This window comes from Anas platyrhynchos, chromosome 33, assembly GCF_047663525.1.
Source record: "Anas platyrhynchos isolate ZD024472 breed Pekin duck chromosome 33, IASCAAS_PekinDuck_T2T, whole genome shotgun sequence".
NCBI classification, from domain to species: domain Eukaryota; kingdom Metazoa; phylum Chordata; class Aves; order Anseriformes; family Anatidae; genus Anas; species Anas platyrhynchos.
Genome location: NC_092618.1, coordinates 7,317,878 through 7,338,704, shown reverse-complemented (window position 1 = coordinate 7,338,704; position 20,827 = coordinate 7,317,878). Strand labels below are relative to the sequence as shown.

General features: G+C 58.6%; 2 protein-coding genes across 2 annotated transcripts in view; both read right to left on the bottom strand.

Annotated features, from left to right (window-relative positions):
* The window catches only part of LOC113840568 (protein N-terminal glutamine amidohydrolase), a 102,469-nt gene that overhangs the window by 12,999 nt on the left and 68,643 nt on the right, over positions 1–20,827 (bottom strand). The gene's annotated exons all lie outside the window — the stretch shown is intronic.
* The window catches only part of LOC139998632 (latent-transforming growth factor beta-binding protein 4-like), a 34,044-nt gene that overhangs the window by 7,566 nt on the left and 5,651 nt on the right, over positions 1–20,827 (bottom strand). Inside the window, 15 exon segments of the mRNA XM_072029947.1 lie at positions 22–145; positions 148–344; positions 424–552; positions 8,237–8,368; positions 9,626–9,757; positions 9,842–9,964; positions 10,612–10,737; positions 10,820–10,945; positions 11,841–11,966; positions 12,573–12,701; positions 13,429–13,573; positions 14,011–14,168; positions 14,398–14,562; positions 15,672–15,794; positions 15,893–15,961. Of these exon segments, the coding sequence (XP_071886048.1) occupies positions 22–145; positions 148–344; positions 424–552; positions 8,237–8,368; positions 9,626–9,757; positions 9,842–9,964; positions 10,612–10,737; positions 10,820–10,945; positions 11,841–11,966; positions 12,573–12,701; positions 13,429–13,573; positions 14,011–14,168; positions 14,398–14,562; positions 15,672–15,794; positions 15,893–15,961 (2,004 nt within the window).

The window sequence follows — 20,827 nt, the reverse complement described above, 5'->3', positions numbered from 1 at the left end:
ATAGCGTCCCCATGTCCCCACCGGTTCCAGGCGTGGGGCACGGCCTCGGGGGGGGGCAGCGGACCCCCCAGGCGCCCCCCACGCTGCAGCAGCACTGCTGCCGGCTGACGTTGGGCGCCAGCACCCCGCAGGCGGGGCTGAAGCACGCCGCCAAGCCCGGGGGGGCTTCCATGGCTCCGGGGGGGGCCGGAGGAGTGGGGTCGCTGGGGGGGGTCCCCCGCACGTCCCCGTCACCGGATCGAACTCGTGCCCCCCGTCGGGGCAGAGGCAGAGGAAGGAGCCGTCCACGTTCTCGCAGCGCGCCGCCCCGCACACCCCCGGCAGCGTCGCGCACTCGTCCACGTCTGGGGGGGAAACACGAAGGGGGGGGGGCTCAGTGTCACTCTGGGTGTCCCCCCCCTGCTGTCCCCGCTGTCCCCGTACCCTGGCAGTGGTGGCCGTGCCGGGCGGCCTCGTAGCCCTGGTGGCAGGCGCACTGGAAGGAGCCGGGGAGGTTGTGGCAGGCGGCGTGGGGGCCGCAGCGGGACCCCCCCTCGGCGCACTCGTCCTCGTCTGCAAGCGGGGAGGTGACGTTTTTTTGGGGGGAGGGGGCGGTGGGGACATTGGGGGGGGGAGCGTGGAGCCGTCCCCCAAAAGCTCAGCCCCATGGGGGGGTCCCCACTGTCCCCCGATGGTCCCTGCTCTCCGTCTCCATCCTGACCCCATGGAGAAGCCCCCCTGCACCTCGACCCCATTGGCTTGTCCCCAGTGGCCCCATTGGCTTGTCCCCAATGTCCCCCATCGTTTTGTCCCCATTATCTCCCGTGGTGTTGTCCCTGATGTCCCCTGCTGCCCATCCCCATCCTGACCCCATAGAGAAGTCCCCCTGCACCTCGACCCCATTGGCTTGTCCCCAGCATCCCCGTTGTTTTTTCCATGTCCCCCATAGCTTTGTCCCTATTGTGCCCTATTGGCTTGTCCCTGATGTCCCCCATGCCATGGCCCCTGCTGTCCGTCCCCCTCTGTGGTGGTTTTACTCAAGTGGGCAGCCAAGCTCCACCACAACCGCTCTCTCACTCCCCCTCTCCTCAGAAGGAGGGGGAGAAAATACAACACAGAGAACTCGAGGTTTGAGATGAGAAAGGTTTAATTAAAGGGAAAGGGAATGGGAAGGAGAAACAGATACAAAAGAAACAATCAGTCCGCGCGGAAGCACAGAGAGAGAGAAAAAAATTACTCTCTACTTCCCATCAGCGAGCGGTTTTCGGCCACGTCCTGGGAAGCAGGGCCTCAAACGCGTAGTGGTTGTTCAGGAGGAACAGCCCCCTCCCCCACGAGAGCCCCCCCTTTTATTGCTGAGTGTGACATCAGGTGTTATGGAATATCCCTTTGGTTGGTTTAGGTCAGCTGCCCCGGCAATGTCCCCTCCCCATCACTTGCCCACCCCCAGCCTGCTGGCTCTTGGGGGCTTAGGAGTCCTGATGCTGTGCCAGCACTACGCAGCAATAGACACAACACTGGAGTGATATCAGTGCTGTTCCAGCTACGAGTGCAGAGCACAGCACTGTGCGGGCTGCTGCAGGGAAAAGGTGACTCCAGCTCAGACAGACCCAACACAACTTCCACCCCTTATTCCATAACATTTGTGTCACAGTCAGGTACAGTTTAGTATATAGATGTTCTCATCACCATTGTTTTCTGTCCATTGAAGCATTTTTATGTCTGTACTTCTCTTTATTCTATAGGTCTTTTCCCAAAATGCTCATAAAAACTGTTGATGGTTTCAGCTTCATCTGTTAAAGTGGTCACTCAGGACATGCGAAGTTGGTTTTCTTGACACGAGCACCAGCTTAGCTCACATCACTGTTGCACTTGCCCGGTTCCTTGCAAAGTTGACCTGTCATTGGTTCTGCAGTGTCCTCCTACAACACATAACTTGGATAACAGATTAATTTTCTCCCAGTGTTAAATCTCCTTGTGGCACACACTTGATATCCCCATCTTTCTGCATTACCCACCAGGTGTACCCTGGTCCTTGGGCAAAGACAATCCCACGAGTGGGTTTGCCTTTTCCCATGGCAGGGGCAACCCACACTGCCTTCCCCATCCACTTCCCCACATGCACTACAGGGACTTTAGCTTCTCCCACAGTGTGTAGGGGTTTTGTTTTAGCAGGACCAGGACGGCTTTCAGACCCCCTGTTGTTAACTAGCCAAGTGGCCTCTGGTAGATTTATATCCCAATGTTTCCATGTCCCAGCACCCAATGCTCGCAGCATAGTTTTTAACAGTCCATTGTACCTCTCAACCTTCCCAGAGGCTTGTGGGTGATAAGGGATGTGGTACACCCATTCAATGCCATGTCTCTTGGCCCAGGAAGTGATCAAATTATTTCGGAAGTGACTCCCATTGTCGGACTCAATTCTTTCTGGTGTACCATGTCGCCACAACACTTGTCTTTCCAGGCCCAAGATAGTGTTTCGGGCCGTGGCATGGTTTACTGGATATGTTTCCAGCCACCCAGTAGTTGCTTCTACCATGGTGAGTATGTAACGTTTACCTTGGCGGGTTTGTGGAAGTGGTCCGATGTAGTCAATCTGCCAGGCCTCACCATAACGAAATCCAAGCCATCTCCCTCTATTCCAGGGAGACTTTACCCTCATGGCTCGTTTGATTGCAGCACAGGTCTCACACTGATGGGTAACCTGTGTGATGGCCTCAATGGTCAGGTCCACCCCTCGATCACGAGCCCATCTGTAAGTGGCATCCCTCCCCAGATGTCCTGATGTTTCATGGGCCCATCGAGCTACAAACAGCTCACCCTTACGTCCCCAGTCCAGGTCCACCTGAGCTATTTCAATTTTTGAAGCTCTGTCTACTTCTTCATTGTTCTGATGTTCTTCGGTAGCACGATTCTTAGGCATATGGGCATCTACATGACGTACCTTTACAGCCAGGTTTTCTACCCGAGCAGCAATATCTTGCCACAGGGTAGCAGCCCAGATAGGTTTACCTCTGCGCTGCCAGTTGTTCTGTTTCCATTGTTGCAGCCACCCCCACAGCGCATTTGCCACCATCCATGAGTCAGTATAGAGATATAGTACCGGCCACTTTTCTCTTTCAGCAATTTCTAGGGCCAGTTGTATAGCTTTCACTTCTGCATACTGACTCGACTCACCTTCCCCTTCCATGGCCTCCACAACTTGTCGTGTGGGACTCCACACAGCAGCTTTCCACTTCCGATGGCTCCCTACCACACGGCAGGATCCGTCAGTAAACAACGCATACTGCTTTCTGTCTTCTGGCAACTCATTGTATGGTGGTGCCTCTTCAGGACGAGTTACTTCTTCTGTTGGTGCTCCGAAATCCCTGCCCTCTGGCCAGTCCATAATCTCTTCCAGGATTCCTGGGCGGTTGGGTTTTCCCATTCGAGCCCGCTGTGTAATTAACGCTACCCATTTACTCCACGTAGCATCGGTTGCATGATGTGTAGTGGGGATTTTCTCTTTGAACATCCAATGTAACACAGGTAGCCGTGGGGCCAAGAGAAGTTGTGCTTCTGTACCAACAACTTCTGAAGCGGCTCGAATCCCCTCATATGCTGTTAATATTTCCTTTTCAGTTGGGGTGTAATTGGCTTCTGATCCTCGATAGCCCCGGCTCCAGAACCCCAAAGGTCGGCCTCGAGTTTCTCCTGGGGTCTTCTGCCAGAGGCTCCAGGTGAGCCCATGCTCCCCAGCTGCAGTGTACAGTATGTTTTGCACAGCTGGTCCAGTACGGACAGGCCCAAGGGCTACTGCACGAGCTATTTCTTGTTTGAGTTGTTCAAAGGCCTGTTGTTGCTCAGGGCCCCACTCAAACGAGTTCCTCTTCCGAGTTACTCGATATAGAGGACTCACAAGCTGACTATAACCGGGCACATGCATTCTCCAAAATCCCACAAGACCTAGGAAAGCTTGTGTTTCTTTTTTGCTAGTTGGCGGAGACATAACTGTTATTTTGTTGATCACATCCGTTGGAATGTGGCGACGTCCATCCTGCCATTTTACCCCCAAGAACTGGATTTCCTGTGCAGGTCCTTTGACCTTATTCTGTTTAATGGCAAAGCCAGCTTTCAAGAGAATTTGAATTATTTTCTTCCCTTTCTCAAAAACTTCTTCTGCTGTATTACCCCATACAATGATATCATCGATGTACTGCAGGTGTTCAGGAGCGTTCCCCTGTTCCAGTGTCGTCTGGATCAGTCCATGGCAAATGGTAGGGCTGTGTTTCCACCCCTGGGGCAGTCGATTCCAAGTATACTGAATGCCCCTCCAAGTGAAAGCAAATTGTGGCCTGCATGCTGCTGCTAGAGGGATAGAGAAAAATGCATTAGCAATATCGATTGTAGCATACCACTTGGCTGCCTTTGACTCTAGTTCGTACTGGAGTTCTAGCATGTCTGGCACTGCTGCACTTAGTGGTGGTGTGACTTCATTCAGGCCCCGATAGTCCACTGTTAGCCTCCACTCGCCATTGGACTTTCGCACTGGCCATATAGGACTGTTAAAAGGTGAATGAGTCTTGCTGATCACTCCTTGGCTCTCCAGATGGTGAACTAACTCATGGATAGGAATCAGGGAGTCTCGGTTGGTGCGATATTGCCGCCGGTGCACAGTTGTAGTCGCAATTGGCACTTGCTGTTCCTCAATCCTCAGCAGTCCTACAGCAGAAGGGTCTTGTGAGAGACCAGGCAGGGTAGACAGCTGCTTAATCTTCTCTGTGCTCAAGGCAGCTATGCCAAAAGCCCACCGGTACCCTTTTGGATCCTTGAAGTATCCTTTCCTGAGGTAGTCTATGCCGAGGATGCACGGAGCCTCTGGGCCAGTCACGATGGGGTGCTTTTGCCACTCCTTCCCAGTTAGACTCACTTCAGCTTCCAATATGGTTAGCTCTTGGGATCCCCCCGTCACTCCAGAGATAGAGATGGGTTCTGCCCCTTGGTGGCCTGATGGCATTAGGGTACACTGTGCGCCTGTGTCCACTAAAGCTTTATATTTTTGCGGTTCCGGTGTGCCAGGCCATCGAATCCACACAGTCCAGTAAATCCGGTTGTCCCTCTCCTCTACCTGGCCAGAGGCAGGGCCCCACTAGTCTTGGTCGGAGTATCTATCAATTAATTCTTCCAAATGTGAAGCAGAAGTCTCTTCGTCAGGGTCAGGAGTAATACTATTCCTTCTACTGCCTCTGGGGGACTGTTCAACAGAAACTGGAGCAGCAATCCTCTTAGGGGCCCTCTTTGTTGCTGCTGTATCTTTCCGTAGTTCACGTACCCGAGCAGCTAGGGCCGAGGTCGGTTCACCATCCCACTTCCTCATATCTTCCCCATGGTCACGTAAATAAAACCACAAGGTACCTCGCGGTGTGCGTCCTGGATTCTCCCTTGTTTGAGCCGGGGACTGCTGGCGCTTGATGGCCGAAAGATTTTTTTGTTTAGGTGAGGACGAAGCTATGTGTTCATCTAGCCGTTGGGACAATTTCTCCACAGCTGAAATGCAGCCCCGTACTGGGGCAGAGAGATTTTCTTCATATTTATGAAGTTGATTGGACACGGTGTCCACAGTTGGCCCCATCCCCTCATCCCAACCCATTACTGCCAGTGTGCTGGCATGTGTTAGGGGTGCCGCCCGTACAAACTTCCGCCACATGGATGTTGTGCATTGAACTTCATCGGGGTCTGTAGGTGTCTGGGCATTATTTAAATCACTATAAATCATCTCCAGCACAGCTAATTCCCGCAGCTGCTGGAGGCCCTGATCCATAGTGGTCCATTTGTTTACTTGGTAGACAATATCCTCTTTATGGGGATACCTTTCTTTCACAGCTGTTAGGATTCGCCTCCAGAGGCTGATAACTTGTGCCTCTCTTCCAATTACTCTATCAATGAGCCGTTCTCTGGAAAGGGATCCCAGCTGCTTGGCTTCATTGCCTTCTAGCTGTTGGGTATTGGCCCCACTATCCCAGCATCGAAGCAGCCAGGTGAGGATGTGCTCACCTGGATGGCGACTGAAGTCTTTTCGTAGTTCTCGCAGCTCACTCAAGGATAGAGACCGAGTAGTTTCTGATTCATCTATGATTTCAGTCTCTCCTTTGTGATGTTGCCATGATAACGCTGCTTTAGAGCTGCTTGCCTTTTCTTCTTCTCCCTCATCTGTAGGAGGAGCTTCTTCCCGTACTAAACGACCTGATCTCCGTTTCCACTGTTTCGTCTTTACTACAGGGGCGACTGATACCATAGATGGTCGGTCCTCTAGGGTGGTCACAGTTTGTGCTGTCTCATCGTCAAATTCAAGAACCTCCCTATTCCCTTGAGGGTGCTGGGCAATGTTAATTGATATTTGATAGGCGTAAGCCAGACCCCAGCAGAGTGCAGCAATCTGGTGGAGTTCTCTAGTATTGCCAGGGTCAGGGCATACGTCTTTCAAACATTGTACCAGTTTCCTTGGATTTTGTACTTGTTCAGGGGTGAAATTTAGAACCATTGGAGGAGAAAACCGTGATAGGTACCTGCCCAAATCCCCCCACACACCTTGCCACCCACAACTTTGTCTGGGGACAGGTCCTTGGATAATATTCTTAATAAATTGCTTTACCTTGGGGAAGAAGACAAACACAAAACCTAGTAATAGGAGGATAATATCTGACCAAGGGTATCCAAGATACTGAAAGGCTGCTGTAATTAGCCCACAGGGAGAAAAGTAGAAGGCACCACACCCGATATTATTCACTGATTGACTGCTAGGGGCAAAAAAGAAGGCGCTGTAATTCTTAATATTTTCAATAAGATAATCTCCAGGAGACCAGGAGGATAACCATGCCGGGCCTGAATACCAAACAAAACTGAAGGCCAGTATGTTACAGCACGACACGATAAAGAAAACAAGCACAGACTTCAACACTTTCTCCGATCGGATGTAAAGGAAAAAAGAAAACAGAGAGTAGGCTACATACAACATATCCACACAGAAAAGTATTGCCAGAAAACCGAACATTATGACTATCGATATGTTAGTTGTAAATACTTCAATCAATGCTATTGTTATCTCAACCCTCGAGCCCCACGTTGGGCGCCAAAAAGGACTGTGGTGGTTTTACTCAAGTGGGCAGCCAAGCTCCACCACAACCGCTCTCTCACTCCCCCTCTCCTCAGAAGGAGGGGGAGAAAATACAACACAGAGAACTCGAGGTTTGAGATGAGAAAGGTTTAATTAAAGGGAAAGGGAATGGGAAGGAGAAACAGATACAAAAGAAACAATCAGTCCGCGCGGAAGCACAGAGAGAGAGAAAAAAATTACTCTCTACTTCCCATCAGCGAGCGGTGTTCGGCCACGTCCTGGGAAGCAGGGCCTCAAACGCGTAGTGGTTGTTCAGGAGGAACAGCCCCCTCCCCCACGAGAGCCCCCCCTTTTATTGCTGAGTGTGACATCAGGTGTTATGGAATATCCCTTTGGTTGGTTTAGGTCAGCTGCCCCGGCAATGTCCCCTCCCCATCACTTGCCCACCCCCAGCCTGCTGGCTCTTGGGGGCTTAGGAGTCCTGATGCTGTGCCAGCACTGTGCAGCAATAGACACAACAGTGGAGTGATATCAGTGCTGTTCCAGCTACGAGTGCAGAGCACAGCACTGTGCGGGCTGCTGCAGGGAAAAGGTGACTCCAGCTCAGACAGACCCAACACACCCTCCTAACCCCATGGAGAAATCCCCCTGCCCCTAAACCCCATAGTGGTGTCCCCACTGTCCCCTAGGGCAGGGTCCCCTCAGCCTCTCCGTACCCCCATCCCCATCCCCGTGCCCCAGTCCCTGTCCCCATGGCCCCATCCCCGTCCCCATGGCCCCATCCCCGTCCCCATGGCCCTGTCCCCATCCCCATGGCCCCATCCCCATCCCCATGGCCCCATCCCCGTTCCCATGGCCCCATCCCCATCCCCATGGCCCCATCCCCGTCCCCATGGCCCCATCCCCATCCCCATGGCCCCGTCCCCGTTCCCATGGCCCCATCCCCATCCCCATGGCCCCATCCCCGTCCCCATGGCCCCATCCCCATCCCCATGGCCCCGTCCCCATCCCCATGGCCTCATCCCCGTCCCCATGGCCCCATCCCCATCCCCATGGCCCCGTCCCCATCCCCATGGACCCGTCCCCATCCCCATGGCCTCATCCCCGTCCCCATGGCCCCATCCCCATCCCCATGGCCCTGTCCCCGTCCCCATGGCCCCGTACCCTCACACCCCCCGCCGTCCTGGGGCCGGTAGCCGGGCTGGCAGGGGGGCACGCAGCGGTAGGATCCGGGCAGGTTCTCGCAGCGCTCGGCCCCACACAACTCAGCCCCATGCTCCTGGCACTCGTCCACATCTGCGGGGACACCGGGGGGACCCCAAGCATGGGGGGGGAACAAGGTGGGGTGGGGGATGATGGGGACCACGGCCCCGGGCAGGATGAGCCCCGTGCGCATCACAGCCCTGTGTGCGGGTTCCCATCCCTGTCCCAGTCCCCATCCTCGTCCCGTTCTGGCCCCTGGACCTGTCTCCATTCCCATCCCATCCCCAACCCCATCCCAATCTCACCCTAATCCCATCCCAATCCCATCCCAATCCCACCCCCTATTTTCATCCATTATTGGTCTCCATCTCCATCCCCATCCCAATCCTGTTCCAATCCCACCCCCATCCCCATTCCAAACCCATTCCATCCCCATCCCAGTCCCAGTCCCAGTCCCAGTCCCAGTCTCAGTCTCAGTCCCAGTCTCAGTCCCAGTCGCAGTCGCAGTCGCAGTCCCAGTCCCAGTCCCAGTCTCAGTCCCAGTCCCAGTCCCAGTCCCAGTCCCTATTTTCATCCATTATTAGTCTCCATTTCCATCCCCACCCCAATCCCAATCCCATCCCCATCCCATCCCCATCCCATCCCCATCCCAATCCCACCCCAATCCCATCCCCTCCCATCCCCATCCCATCCCCACCCCAATCCCACCCCAATCCCATCCCCTCCCATCCCCATCCTAGTCCCAGTCCCTAAACCCATCCACTATCGGTCTCTATCTCCATCCCCACCCCAATCCCAACCCCAACCCCAATCCCAATCCCCACCCCCATCCCCATCCCCAATCCCAATCCCCAATCCCCCATCCCCATCCCCATCCCCATCCCATCCCCACCCCAATCTCCTCCCATCCCCATCCCCATCCCATCCCAATCCCATCCCAATCCCATCCCAATCCCCTCCCATCCCCACCCCAATCCCCTCCCATCCCCATCCCAATCCCACCCCAATCCCATCCCCTCCCATCCCCATCCCAATCCCAGTCCCTAAACCCATCCACTATTGGTCTCTATCTCCATCCCCACCCCAACCCCAACCCCAACCCCAACCCCAATCCCAATCCCAACCCCAACCCCAACCCCAACCCCAACCCCAACCCCAACCCCAACCCCAACCCCAACCCCAACCCCAATCCCAATCCCAACCCCAACCCCAACCCCAACCCCAACCCCAACCCCAACCCCAATCCCAACCCCAATCCCAACCCCAATCCCAATCCCAATCCCAATCCCAACCCCAACCCCAACCCCAATCCCAATCCCAATCCCAATCCCAATCCCAATCCCCGCTCACCCTCACACCCCCCGCCGTCCCGGGGCCGGTAGCCGTGCTGGGAGGCGGGCACGCAGCGGTAGGATCCGGGCAAGTTCTTGCAGCGCTCAGCCCCACACAACTCGGCCCCGTGCTCCTGGCACTCGTCCACATCTGCGGGGACAGGGCCACCCTCGCCGCCAGCCCCAGGGTGGGGGGCACCCAAAATCCCCCCCCCCCAACCCCCCAGCCCCTCACCATGGCACTGGGCCCGCTCGGCGTCGGTGCGGAAGCCGGCGGGGCAGTGGCACTCGAAGGCGCCGTCGGTGTTGGCGCAGCGGCCGCCCCGGCACACGTCCCTGCGCTGGCACTCGTCCACGTCTGGGGGGGGACACGGGGTGAGGACGGGGGGAACATGGGCACGGGGTGGACGTGGGTACAGCGGGGGGACACGGGGGCAGGGGGGATACGGGGAAAGAGGGGGACACAAGGGGCTGGTGGCACCCCGTGGTACCCGGATGCGTGGGTGGGTGGTGGAGGGGTGGGGTGGGATGGGATGGGACTGGGGTGGGATTGGGATTGGGATGGAAATGGGGATGGGGTGGAAAAGGGATGGGATGGGATTGGGGTGGGATTGGGATTGGGGTGGAAAAAGGGTAGGATGGGGATGGGATTGGGGTGGGATGGGGATGGGATTGGGATGGGGATGGGGACTGGGGTGGGAATGGGGATGGGATGGAGACAGAGATGGGATGGGGGTTGGGATTGGGGTGGGATGGGATGGGGACAGGGAGAGACATTGGGATGGGATAGGATGGGGATGGGATTGGGATGGGGATAGGATTGGGATTGGATGGGGACATGGATAGGCACGGGGATGGGACTGAGTAGATTAACTGGGACTAAAAAACCGCAACTGGAATAGAAACCACAATGAGAATGGGGACTGCAATGGGACCGGGATGGGTATGGGGACGGGGACAGGGACAGGGACAGGGACAGGGACCGGGACCATGCCGGGCTCTGACCAACGCATGCGGTGCCCTCGGGGGTGCTGGCATAGCCCTGGGCGCAGAGGCAGCTGTAGGAGCCCTCGGTGTTGAGGCACTCGCCGTGGGGGAAGCAGAAGTCGCCCTCCAGGCACTCGTTGACATCTGTGGGCAGATGGGGGCCGTGGGGGGGCCGTCGGGTGTGGGGGGGACACGGCACCATCCCCACGCCACCCCCACCACTCACCCGCGCATGGCGCGCCGCCGGCACCCACCCGGTATCCGCGCCGGCACTGGCAGTGGAAGGAGCCCTCGGTGTTACTGCAGCGGCCGTGGGGACCGCAGGGCGAGCCCGTGGCGCACTCGTCCACGTCTAGGGGGTGGCACAATTAAGGGTTGGCCCCCCCCTCGGGGGGACAGGGGGGACGTGGGGGGACGCGGGTACCTGCGCAGCGCCCGTGGCGCAGCTCGAAGCCGTCGCGGCACGGCCGGCACTGGAAGGAGCCCGGCGTGTTGGCGCACTCCTGGCCGGGGCAGGCCAGGTGGTTCTCGCACTCGTCGATGTCTGCGCGGCACGGAGAGGGGGCGGCGGTGGTGGCACCGCGGGGAGGGTGTGGGTGGTGGCACCACGGACGGGGACACCACGGATGGGGACACCACAGATGGGGACACCACGTATTGGGAGGTTATGGATGGGTTCACCATGGATGGGGACACCATGGATGGGGACACCACGCATGGGGACACCACGTATTGGGAGGTTATGGATGGGTTCACCATGGATGTTTAACCCCGTGGATGGCAACACTATGGCATGGTGACCCCATGGCTGCTGACCCCATAGATGTTGAGTTCTTGGATGGTGGCGTTATGGCACGGTGACCCCATGGATGGTGACCCAATGGATGGTGACCCCATGAACGATGACCCCATGGGTGTTGAACACGCAGATGGTGTCCCCATACCCTTGGTGTCCCCATACCCTTGGTGTCCCCACACCCCGGTGTCCCCACACCCAGTGTCCCCACAGCCCAGTGTCCCCACACCCCGGTGTCCCCGCTCACCCTGGCACTGTCCCGTGGGCGTGCTGGCCTGGTAGCCGGCCGGGCAGACGCAGCGGTAGCCACCGGGCAAGTTCTCGCAGCGGCTCTGGGCGCAGGGCGAGGGGCTCTGGGCGCATTCATCCACATCTACGGGGACACGGCCACCTCAGTCCCATCCCCGTTGTCCCCATTGTCCCCCTCTGTCCCCCCCCCGTCCCTGCTGACCTTGGCAGTCGGTGCCGCCGGGGCCGGGCCGGTAGCCGGGGCCGCAGACGCAGCGGAAGCTCCCCACCGTGTTCTTGCAGCGGCCGGGGGCGCAGGGCCGGGGGCTGCGCCGGCACTCGTCCACGTCTGGGCAGGCGGGGGGACGGACGGCAATGGGGACAGACGGACGGACAGGAGCGGGGACGGATGGAGAGGTGGGTGGGAGGGAAGGGGGAGAGGGGAGTGGGGAGGTGGGTGCGCGGGGAAATGGGGGCAGGGGGAAATGGGGGCACGGGGAGGTGAGGGCATGGAGAGATGGGTGGGTGCGTGGGGAAACGGGTGCATGGGGAAATGGGGGCAGGGGGAAATTGGGGCTTGGAGAGGTGGGTGCACGGGGAGGTGGGTGCACAAGGAAGTGGATAGATGGGGAAATGGGTGCACGGAGAAATGGGTGGGTACATGAGGAGGTGGGTGCATGGGGAAATAGGTGGGTGCATGGGGAGGTGGGCGCATGGGGAAATGGGTGCAGAAGGAAATGGGTGCGTGAGGAAATGGGTGCATGAGGAAATGGGTGGCTGCACGGGGAAATAGGTGCACGGGGAAACGGGTGAGTGCATGGGGAGGTGGGTGCATGGGGAAACAGGTGCACAGGGAGGTGGGTGCACAGGGAAATGGGCGCACGGGGAAATGAGTGCAGGGGGAGGTGGGTGCACGGGGACATGGGTGCCCAGGGAGGGGCCGGGCGCCGCTCACCGATGCAGTGGGTGCCCTGGGTGCTGAGCCAGAAGCCGGGGTGGCACAGGCAGGTGTAGCCGCCCTGGCGCGGGACGCAGCGCCCGGGGCCGCAGATCCGCGGGTTCCGCTCGCACACGCTGCCGGCGGCTGCAAGCGGGCACACGTGAGTAACACATGTGTGTGCAAACGGGCAGGCGTGCAGCTGTGCACACCTGTGCAAACATGCACGCATGCACACTGTGCACGTGTGCGCAATCAAGCATGCATGCAACTGTGGACATGTGTGCAAATAGGCATACAGGACACATGCACACGTGTAGGCGTGTGTAAGTAGGCATTGTGCACACGTGTGTAAGCAGGCATGCATGTAGCCGTGCACACGTGTGCAAATAGTCATGCATGCAAACCGTGCACACGTGCACAATATATTTAGCTGTGCATGCATGAGATGCACACGTGCTACTGCAGCTGCATGCAGCTGGGCAAGCCTGCAATGGTGTGCACACGTGTAACACGCACGTGTGTAACTGTGCACGCCTATAACTGTGCACAAATGAGACTGAATAAATGCAAATTGCACACATAACTGCTTGCACATGTAACTGAGCACACGTGCACATGCAACTGCACACATGCAGCCATGCAAGCATGCAACCATGCACAAGTGCACAGCCACATGCACACACGTGTGACCTTGCACGCCTGTGCTGAGATGTGTATGTGCAACGGCGCAGAGCGTAACCACACGTGCAAAAAATAAAATAAAATGCACGCACACAGCTGCACACAGTGCAACCCTGCGCACATCTGCAACCATGCATGCGTGCAACGGTGCACACACGTGTGCAGCCGTGCACAAGTGCCCCAGCCCTACCTGGTGCCGGACCCTCCGGGCCGGGTGGCGTGGGGAGGGGTCCCAGCAGCCCCAGGGTGGGTCGAGGCACGATGACAACCTCGGGGGCTGGTGGTGGCACCTCGGGGATGCGCGGTGGCACCTTGGGGACGCGTTGTGGCACCTCGGGGACGTCTGGTGGCACCTCGGGGACACGTTGTGGCGCCTCAGGGACCCGCTGTGGAACCTTGGGGACATGTGGCACCTCAGGGACATGCGGTGGTGCCTCAGGGACACGTGGTGGCACATCAGGGACATGTGGTGACACCTCGGGGACACGTGGTGGTACCTCGGGGATGCGTTGTGGCACCTCGGGGACACGTGGTGGCACATCGGGGACCCGTGGTGGCACCTCGGGGACACGCGGTGGCACGTGTGGGACGCATGGTGGCACCTCGGGGACGCGTTGTGGCACCCTGGGGACCCGCGGTGGCACCTCGGGGACAGGCGGTGACCTGCTGGGGGGCGGCCGACCGGGGCGCCAGCGAGCTGTGGGGCAGAGCAATGGGGTGAGGGGGGGTCCTGGCAGCCGGGGGGGGTGGGGGGGGACAAAGCGGGGGGGACAAGGGGCTCACGGGCGGCGGTCCCAGCTGGGGAGGGGACACGGGGACGCCCCAGGGGGACACGGGGCAGGTCCTGGCCCAGGTAGCGGGTGTTGTAGCGCAGGTCGGAGGCCGAGTAGTGGTAGCCGGGGCCGGCGGGGCAGATCTCCTTGAACCCCTCTGCAATTGAAGGGGGGGGAGGGGGTGTCAAAATGGACCCCCCCCAAAAAAAATTACCCCCCTCCCCCCAAAAAAAACCCCCTCCAAAGGGTGAGCCCGTGGCTTTGGGTGCAAATCCCATGAAACGGAGGCTCCCCAAAGGGTTTTTGTTTTTTTTTGGGGGGGTCCGCCCTAAAGGGTTTTTTTGGGGGGGATCCCAAGGGGTTTGGGGGGTCCCGGGGGGGCTCACCGGAGCCGAAGGGGGGGCAGCGCTGGCACGCCGGCCCCCAGGCCTTGCCCACGCGGCTGCAGCAGCAGATCTGGCGGGTGATGTTGCGCAGGGTGGGCAGCGCGCAGCGCCCCTCCTGCAGCACGCGGTAACACGGCCCCCGCGCCTCCGAGATCACCTGGTGGGCTGGGGGGGGGGGGGCGGGGGGGTGGTACCGGTCACCCTAATCCCAATCCCAATCCCAATCCCAGTCCTAGTCCTGGTCCTAACCCCAATCCCAATCCCAACCCCAATTCCAATCCCAACCCCAATTCCAATCCCAATCCCAATCCCAATCCCAGTCCTAGTCCTGGTCCTAACCCCAATCCCAATCCCAACCCCAATTCTAATCCCAACCCCAAAACCCCAATCCCAATCCCAATCCCAATCCCAATCCCAGTCCTAGTCCTGGTCCTAACCCCAATCCCATTTCATCCTGTTCCCATCCCAATCCCACCTCATCCTACTCCATCCCCATCCCACCCCAATCCTTTCCCCTTCCTCTTCCCTTCCCTATCCCCTCCCAATCCCAATCCCAATCCCAATCCCAATCCCAATCCCATTTCAGACCACCCCCATCCCCATCCCATCCCCATCCCCTCCCAATCCCAACTCCAACTCCAATCCCAACCCCTACTCCCTCCTCACCCCATCCCCATCCACATCCCAACCACAATCCCAATCCCAACCCTAATCCCAATTCCAACCCCAATCCCAATCCCTACCACAATTCCAGGCCTTGCCCCAACCTCAACCCCAACCCCAGTTCCAATTCCAATCCCAATCCCAGCCCCAGCCCCAGCCCCTGCCCCAACCCCAATCCCAATCCCAATCCCAATCCCAATCCCAATCCCAATCCCAACCCCAATCCCAATCCCAATCCCAATCCCAACCCCAACCTCACCCCCAATCCCAACCCCTACCCCAGCCCCAACCCCAATCCCAATCCCAATCCCAACCCCACCCATAATCCCAACCCCAACCTCATCCCTAATCCCACCCCCAACCCCAACCCCACCCCCAACCCCAAACCCAATCTCAACCCCAACCCAAACCTCACCTCCAATCCCAATCCCAATCCCACCCCCAATCCCATCCCGATCCCAACCCCAATCCCAATCCCAACCCCAACCCCAATCCCAGCCCCAACCCCAACCCCAACCCCAATCCCAATCCCAACCCAAACCCCACCCATAATCCCAACCCCAACCCCACCCCCAACCCCACCCCCAATCCCATCCCGATCCCGATCCCACAGATGCAGCTGCTCCGGGACGAGTCCAGGATGAAGCCCTCGTGGCAGAGGCAGGCGAAGCTGCCCCGGGTGTTGGTGCAGAGCCCATTCTTGCAGAACCCCCCCTCCTGGCACTCATCCACATCTGGGGGGGGGACGCACACACACAGGGTGGGGGTCAGCACCCCAAAACCCCCCCCATCCCCTTTTAACCCCCCCAAAAATAAATCTCCCCAAACTCACCCACGCAGGAGCCGTTGGCGCGGCGGAAACCTTTGGGGCAGGGGTGCTGCCCCACGGCGGGGGGGTTCGCTGCAAATGGGGGGGGGTAGGGGGGGACAAAGTGAGCCCCCCCCACACACCGCAGAACCCCCCCCAACCCCATAACCCCAAAAAAACCCCCGCTGCCTTACGGGGGTTGGCGTCGCAGGGCTGGCACTCGTGCACCCCCCAGGCCACGCCGGCCCCCCGGCAGCAGACGTCCTGGGTGCGCAGACCGGGCAGGGGCGAGCTGCACTGCACGGGGCGGGGGGGTCGGGGGGCGCCGGGACCCCCCCCGTGTCCCCATGTCCCCCCCCAGGTCCCCTTGTCCCCACCTGGATCCCCAGGTCCCCCTCCGTGTCCCCACCACGTCCCCAGCCCCACATCCTCGGCCACCTCCCCGTGCTCACGGTGCCATCCCCATGTCCCCACCCCAATGTCCCCATCCCCATGTCCCCATCCCCATCCCAATGTCCCCATCCCCATGTCCCCATCCCCACCCCAATGTCCCCATCCCCATCCCAATGTCCCCACCCCAATGTCCCCACCCCAATGTCCCCATCCCCATGTCCCCATCCCCACCCCAATGTCCCCATCCCCATCCCCATGTCCCCATCCCAATGTCCCCATCCCCATGTCCCCATCCCCACCCCAATGTCCCCATCCCATCCCAATGTCCCCACCCCAATGTCCCCACCCCAATGTCCCCATCCCCATGTCCCCATCCCCACCCCAATGTCCCCATCCCCATGTCCCCATCCCCACCCCAATGTCCCCATCCCCATCCCAATGTCCCCACCCCAATGTCCCCATCCCCATGTCCCCATCCCCACCCCAATGTCCCCATCCCATCCCAATGTCCCCACCCCAATGTCCCCACCCCAATGTCCCCATCCCCACCCCAATGTCCCCATCCCCATGTCCCCATCCCAATGTCCCCATCCCTGTCCCCATGTCCCCATCCCCGCCCCCAAGTCCCCATCCCCATCCCCATGTCCCCCATCTCCCCAGGCACAACTTGTGGCCATTTCCTCAAGTCCTATCATTAGTTATCTGAGAAAAGAGGCTGACCCCCTCCTCATCACAACCTCCCTTCAGGAAGTTGTAGAGTACAGTGAGGTCTCCCCTGAGCCTCCACTTCCGCAGACCAACCACCCCCAGCTCCCTCAGCCGCTCCTCACAGGACTTGTGCCCCAGGCCCTTCCCCAGCTTTGTAGCCCTGCTCTGGGCACACTCCAGGGCCTCGATGTCCTTCTGGTACTGAGGGGCCCAAAGCTGAGCACAGCACCTGAGGGGCGGCCTCACCATGTAATACACAATAAATGTTTGTTCATTGTCTTTTGTATTATAAAAACAAGGAGTTCCGTTTGAGGAGCAGGAGTTGCAAAAGCTCCCTGCTGAAGTAAGGAGCTGTATAATACTTGGCTAGACACTATGAAAATTCTTTTGCTTAATGTAACAAAAAAGAGAACCCCCTCCCCTTCTCTCCTTCTGCATCTCAGTTGCCTCTTTCGTTCAAAGACCCTGCTGCAAAGCTCATGTAACCATCTCCTGATAAGTTGTTAAACTAGTGTATCAACATCCTGCCTTCCTGTCTCACGCTGGGCCAACATGACCAACTAAAAAAAGAAGTTGAACCACAACGCCGAGGAAGACTACGGCCTTCATCTTCACGACCACCAGAGGGACAGAGACGACCCCCTAGCAACAGTGCACACAGTCGCAGAATATACCAGGATGTGCTGCGTAATCCCGGAATTACCAAGATATAAAAAGGGACCCTGGGGGGGGTGAGGTGCGTGCCGTTGGTGGAGCCGAGACTCCGTTGCCGCCCAGCGCTGTTTTGCTTGCTGTTGCTTACTCAATAACTTCCTTTCTATTATTAATACAATGCTCTCTGAAAATTAATTAAGGGGGCAACTTATAACACTGGGGAGCTCTGCTTGGGCATGGCTGGTGCGGCTGGTGGCGAAAGTGTGGTGGCTGGCGGGCAGCCTGCGATGGCAACCGATTGCGTTGCCCTTCACGGGCACCAGGCCTTGCAGCTGCCCCTGAGCAGCTCCTCTGGGAAGGATCCAGCGCTGAAGCATCTCACAGTGCTGGGAGCTCCCTTCACATCGGCCACGCTAATGCTGAAATTCCTCCTGTCCTCCTCCCTGCCAGGCGTCCAGCCAGGTGCGGGAGCACTCCATCTGCCTCTTCCAAGCCGTGGTGGAGGCTGTGCTGCGGCAAAGGACGAAGAAAATGAAGAGGACGGTGCACAGGAGCCTTCTCCCACTCTACGTTCATATGAGAGACCAGAGTGAGAGCGTAGCAAAGGTACAGATCTCAGAGCTGAGCAGTTATGTGGGCAAGGGTGTGCTGATGCCACAGGGTTGCTCTGGGGGATCACAGAATTTCTAGGTTGGAAGAGACCTCAAGATCATCGAGTCCGGCCTCTGATCTCTGGCTGTGATCTCTGGGATCTCTCTCATTGTGAGCTGCCTCCGATGGTGGCTGTCCCGTGGCCTTGCCTTGGCCACTGAACCCAGTGCACGCTGCCCCCCACCACAGCCTCCCATAACGCGCTGGGAAAGGCTCGCAGCCCTGCCAAGAGGAGGGGACAGAGGGTCTCCTTCCCAAGGCTGTGGTGCCATCTCCCAACCTCTGCTGCTCCGCAGGCCTCTGGGGAAGCTCTCGCTGTGGCTGCAGAGTTTCTGCGATGCAAGGAGCTCAAGCGCTTGGCCCAGACAGAACAGACGTGGAGGATCGAAGAGTTCTTGGTAAGGACCCACATTGGTTTGCCCCAGCTGGGCAAACGCGCCCGGCCAGAGCCCGCTGCCTGCAGCCGCATCCTCGCTCCCTTCCTGCCAGCACAGAGCCCCAGGGGGCTCTTCTGGAGGCCCCTCTGCCCTCCCTGCCCCCAGAATGCTGGAGGAGACCCTGGAGAGGGTGTGCAAGCCCCGTGACCCTGCGTTCTCTCTCTCTCCAGCTGCAGCAGGACAGAGGCAGAGTAGAAGAATACCTGCAGCAGAGCCAGCCCTACCTGCAGGACACTCAGACCGACTTGCGACTTGAGGCCGTCAGATTCATTGGTGAGCCCAGGCCCTGGGTCCCTCTTGGGGCAGCCTTTGGCAGCCCCAGGCACTGCCCTGTTGCCCCCAGAGCCCCCCGACTGGGCCCTTGCTCCAGGGTGCAGGAGGGGGCACAGCCTGGCTGGCCAGGCCAGGGGCTGCGCTGCTGGGAGCGTGCTGGGGAGCGGGGCTCTGATGGGGTCTCTGTGTCTAGGTCTTGCTGCGCGCTACTGCGAGGACCAGAATGAGGAGAAGCTGAATGAAATCCTCAGCGGTGAGTGAGGGCAGTGGGGGGTGTGCTGGGGCTGGGGGGACAGCGGCAGAGGCCCCCGTGCCTTGCCCTGCTCCAGGGAAATGCTTCGGGGCGGAGGAGCAATGCAGCCATAGGAACGAGGGAGAGGAGACGGGGTAGCCTGTGGTGTCAGGGAATGGCCTCCCAGCCTGGAGCTGGGCAGTGCCGCTGAAAGGGTTGAGTGTCCCTGAGGAAGAGTCAGGGGAAAGGGCAGTAAGGCTGACAGAAGGTGGGAGCCTGTTGTAGAGCACGCAACCAGGACGAAGAGGGAGATGAGACAGCCTACAAGCAGCTAGGAGCAGGGTCACGATTGCTAGCCCTTGCTCTCATGGGGAAGCACAATAGCGAGAGGAAAGAGTCCAGGAGATTCCTGGAGTGTGTGAATCCTCCCAAGGGATGGAGGCAGGTGGTGAGGGAACCAGCTTGTGAAGGTGCCCCACTTGACCTGTGGTGCGCAGGTGGGGAAGGACTGGTGGCTGCATTTGGGACATTGCTGAGCAGCAGCTTTCAACGGATTCCTTTGTCCCTCCTGCTCCTCCTGGCCTGGGGAAGAGTCGAGTGGGGCTGGCATGCTCTGCAGGGGATGCCTGGGGATCTCTGCAAGGAGTGGGTTTTCATCTCTGCTCTTCTTTCTTTTGCAGTCCTCCAGCCTTCAGAGAAAGACCCGGAACCCATGGTCCGTTCCCTGGCAGTTCAAACCACCCTGTTCCTGATGTCAAGGCATAACGCAATGTCAGGACGGAGATTTCCACTGCCGTGTTGCCGCTAGCCCCGCAGCAGTCCTCAAAAGAGCAATATATATTTTAATAGAACTAGGTTGTTGTCTCGTTATTCCAGCAGCTCCTTCACAGTGACTCGGTGCCATGACGCTGAGCTAACTTGGAGGCCACCAAGGACGTCTTTTCCCTGGGCCCGGTGACTGCATGGCGCCTACTCAACCAGTGAAAGAGTCACAGAACCCTTGCGCTTGGAAAAGGGCCTTCAGCTCAAGTCCAAGCGTCAGCTAACACCACCAGGCCCACCACAAAACCACGGCCCTTAGCGCCAAGTCCACGCATTTCTTTAATAGCTCCAGGCCTGGGACTCCAGCAGTGCCCTGGGCAGCCGGTTCCACCCTTTGCATGAAGAAATTCTTCCTGACATCCCATCCTGTGAGTCCACCTGTGGTAGGTGCGCCCAGGTAGAAGAACTGCTCAGCCTCCTGGCAGAGCTTTGGGAGGAGGTGGGCAGGCTGAGGAGCACCAGGGAGTCGGAGAAGGTTGAACTGTACTCTGCCAGCCCTGGGACAGATGCATCAGGCAGACACAGCAGAGGAAATGGAGGATCCCCTACCCTCTGGCCATCAGGCAGAAGGAGTGCATCTCAGTGACGAAGGGATGGAAGTTTAGATCTGCTCGGGGCAGCAGGCGAACCCCTCCTTGCCTACCTCACCTTCCTTTCAGGTGCCCTGAAACAACAGACTCTGGAAGTAATGGACACACAAACGATGATGTGCATGAAGGTCCATCCAGGTTGGAGGGGTTTTCTAGGGCAAGTCAGCCTTCCCCAGTATCACGACCACCTCCATCAAGA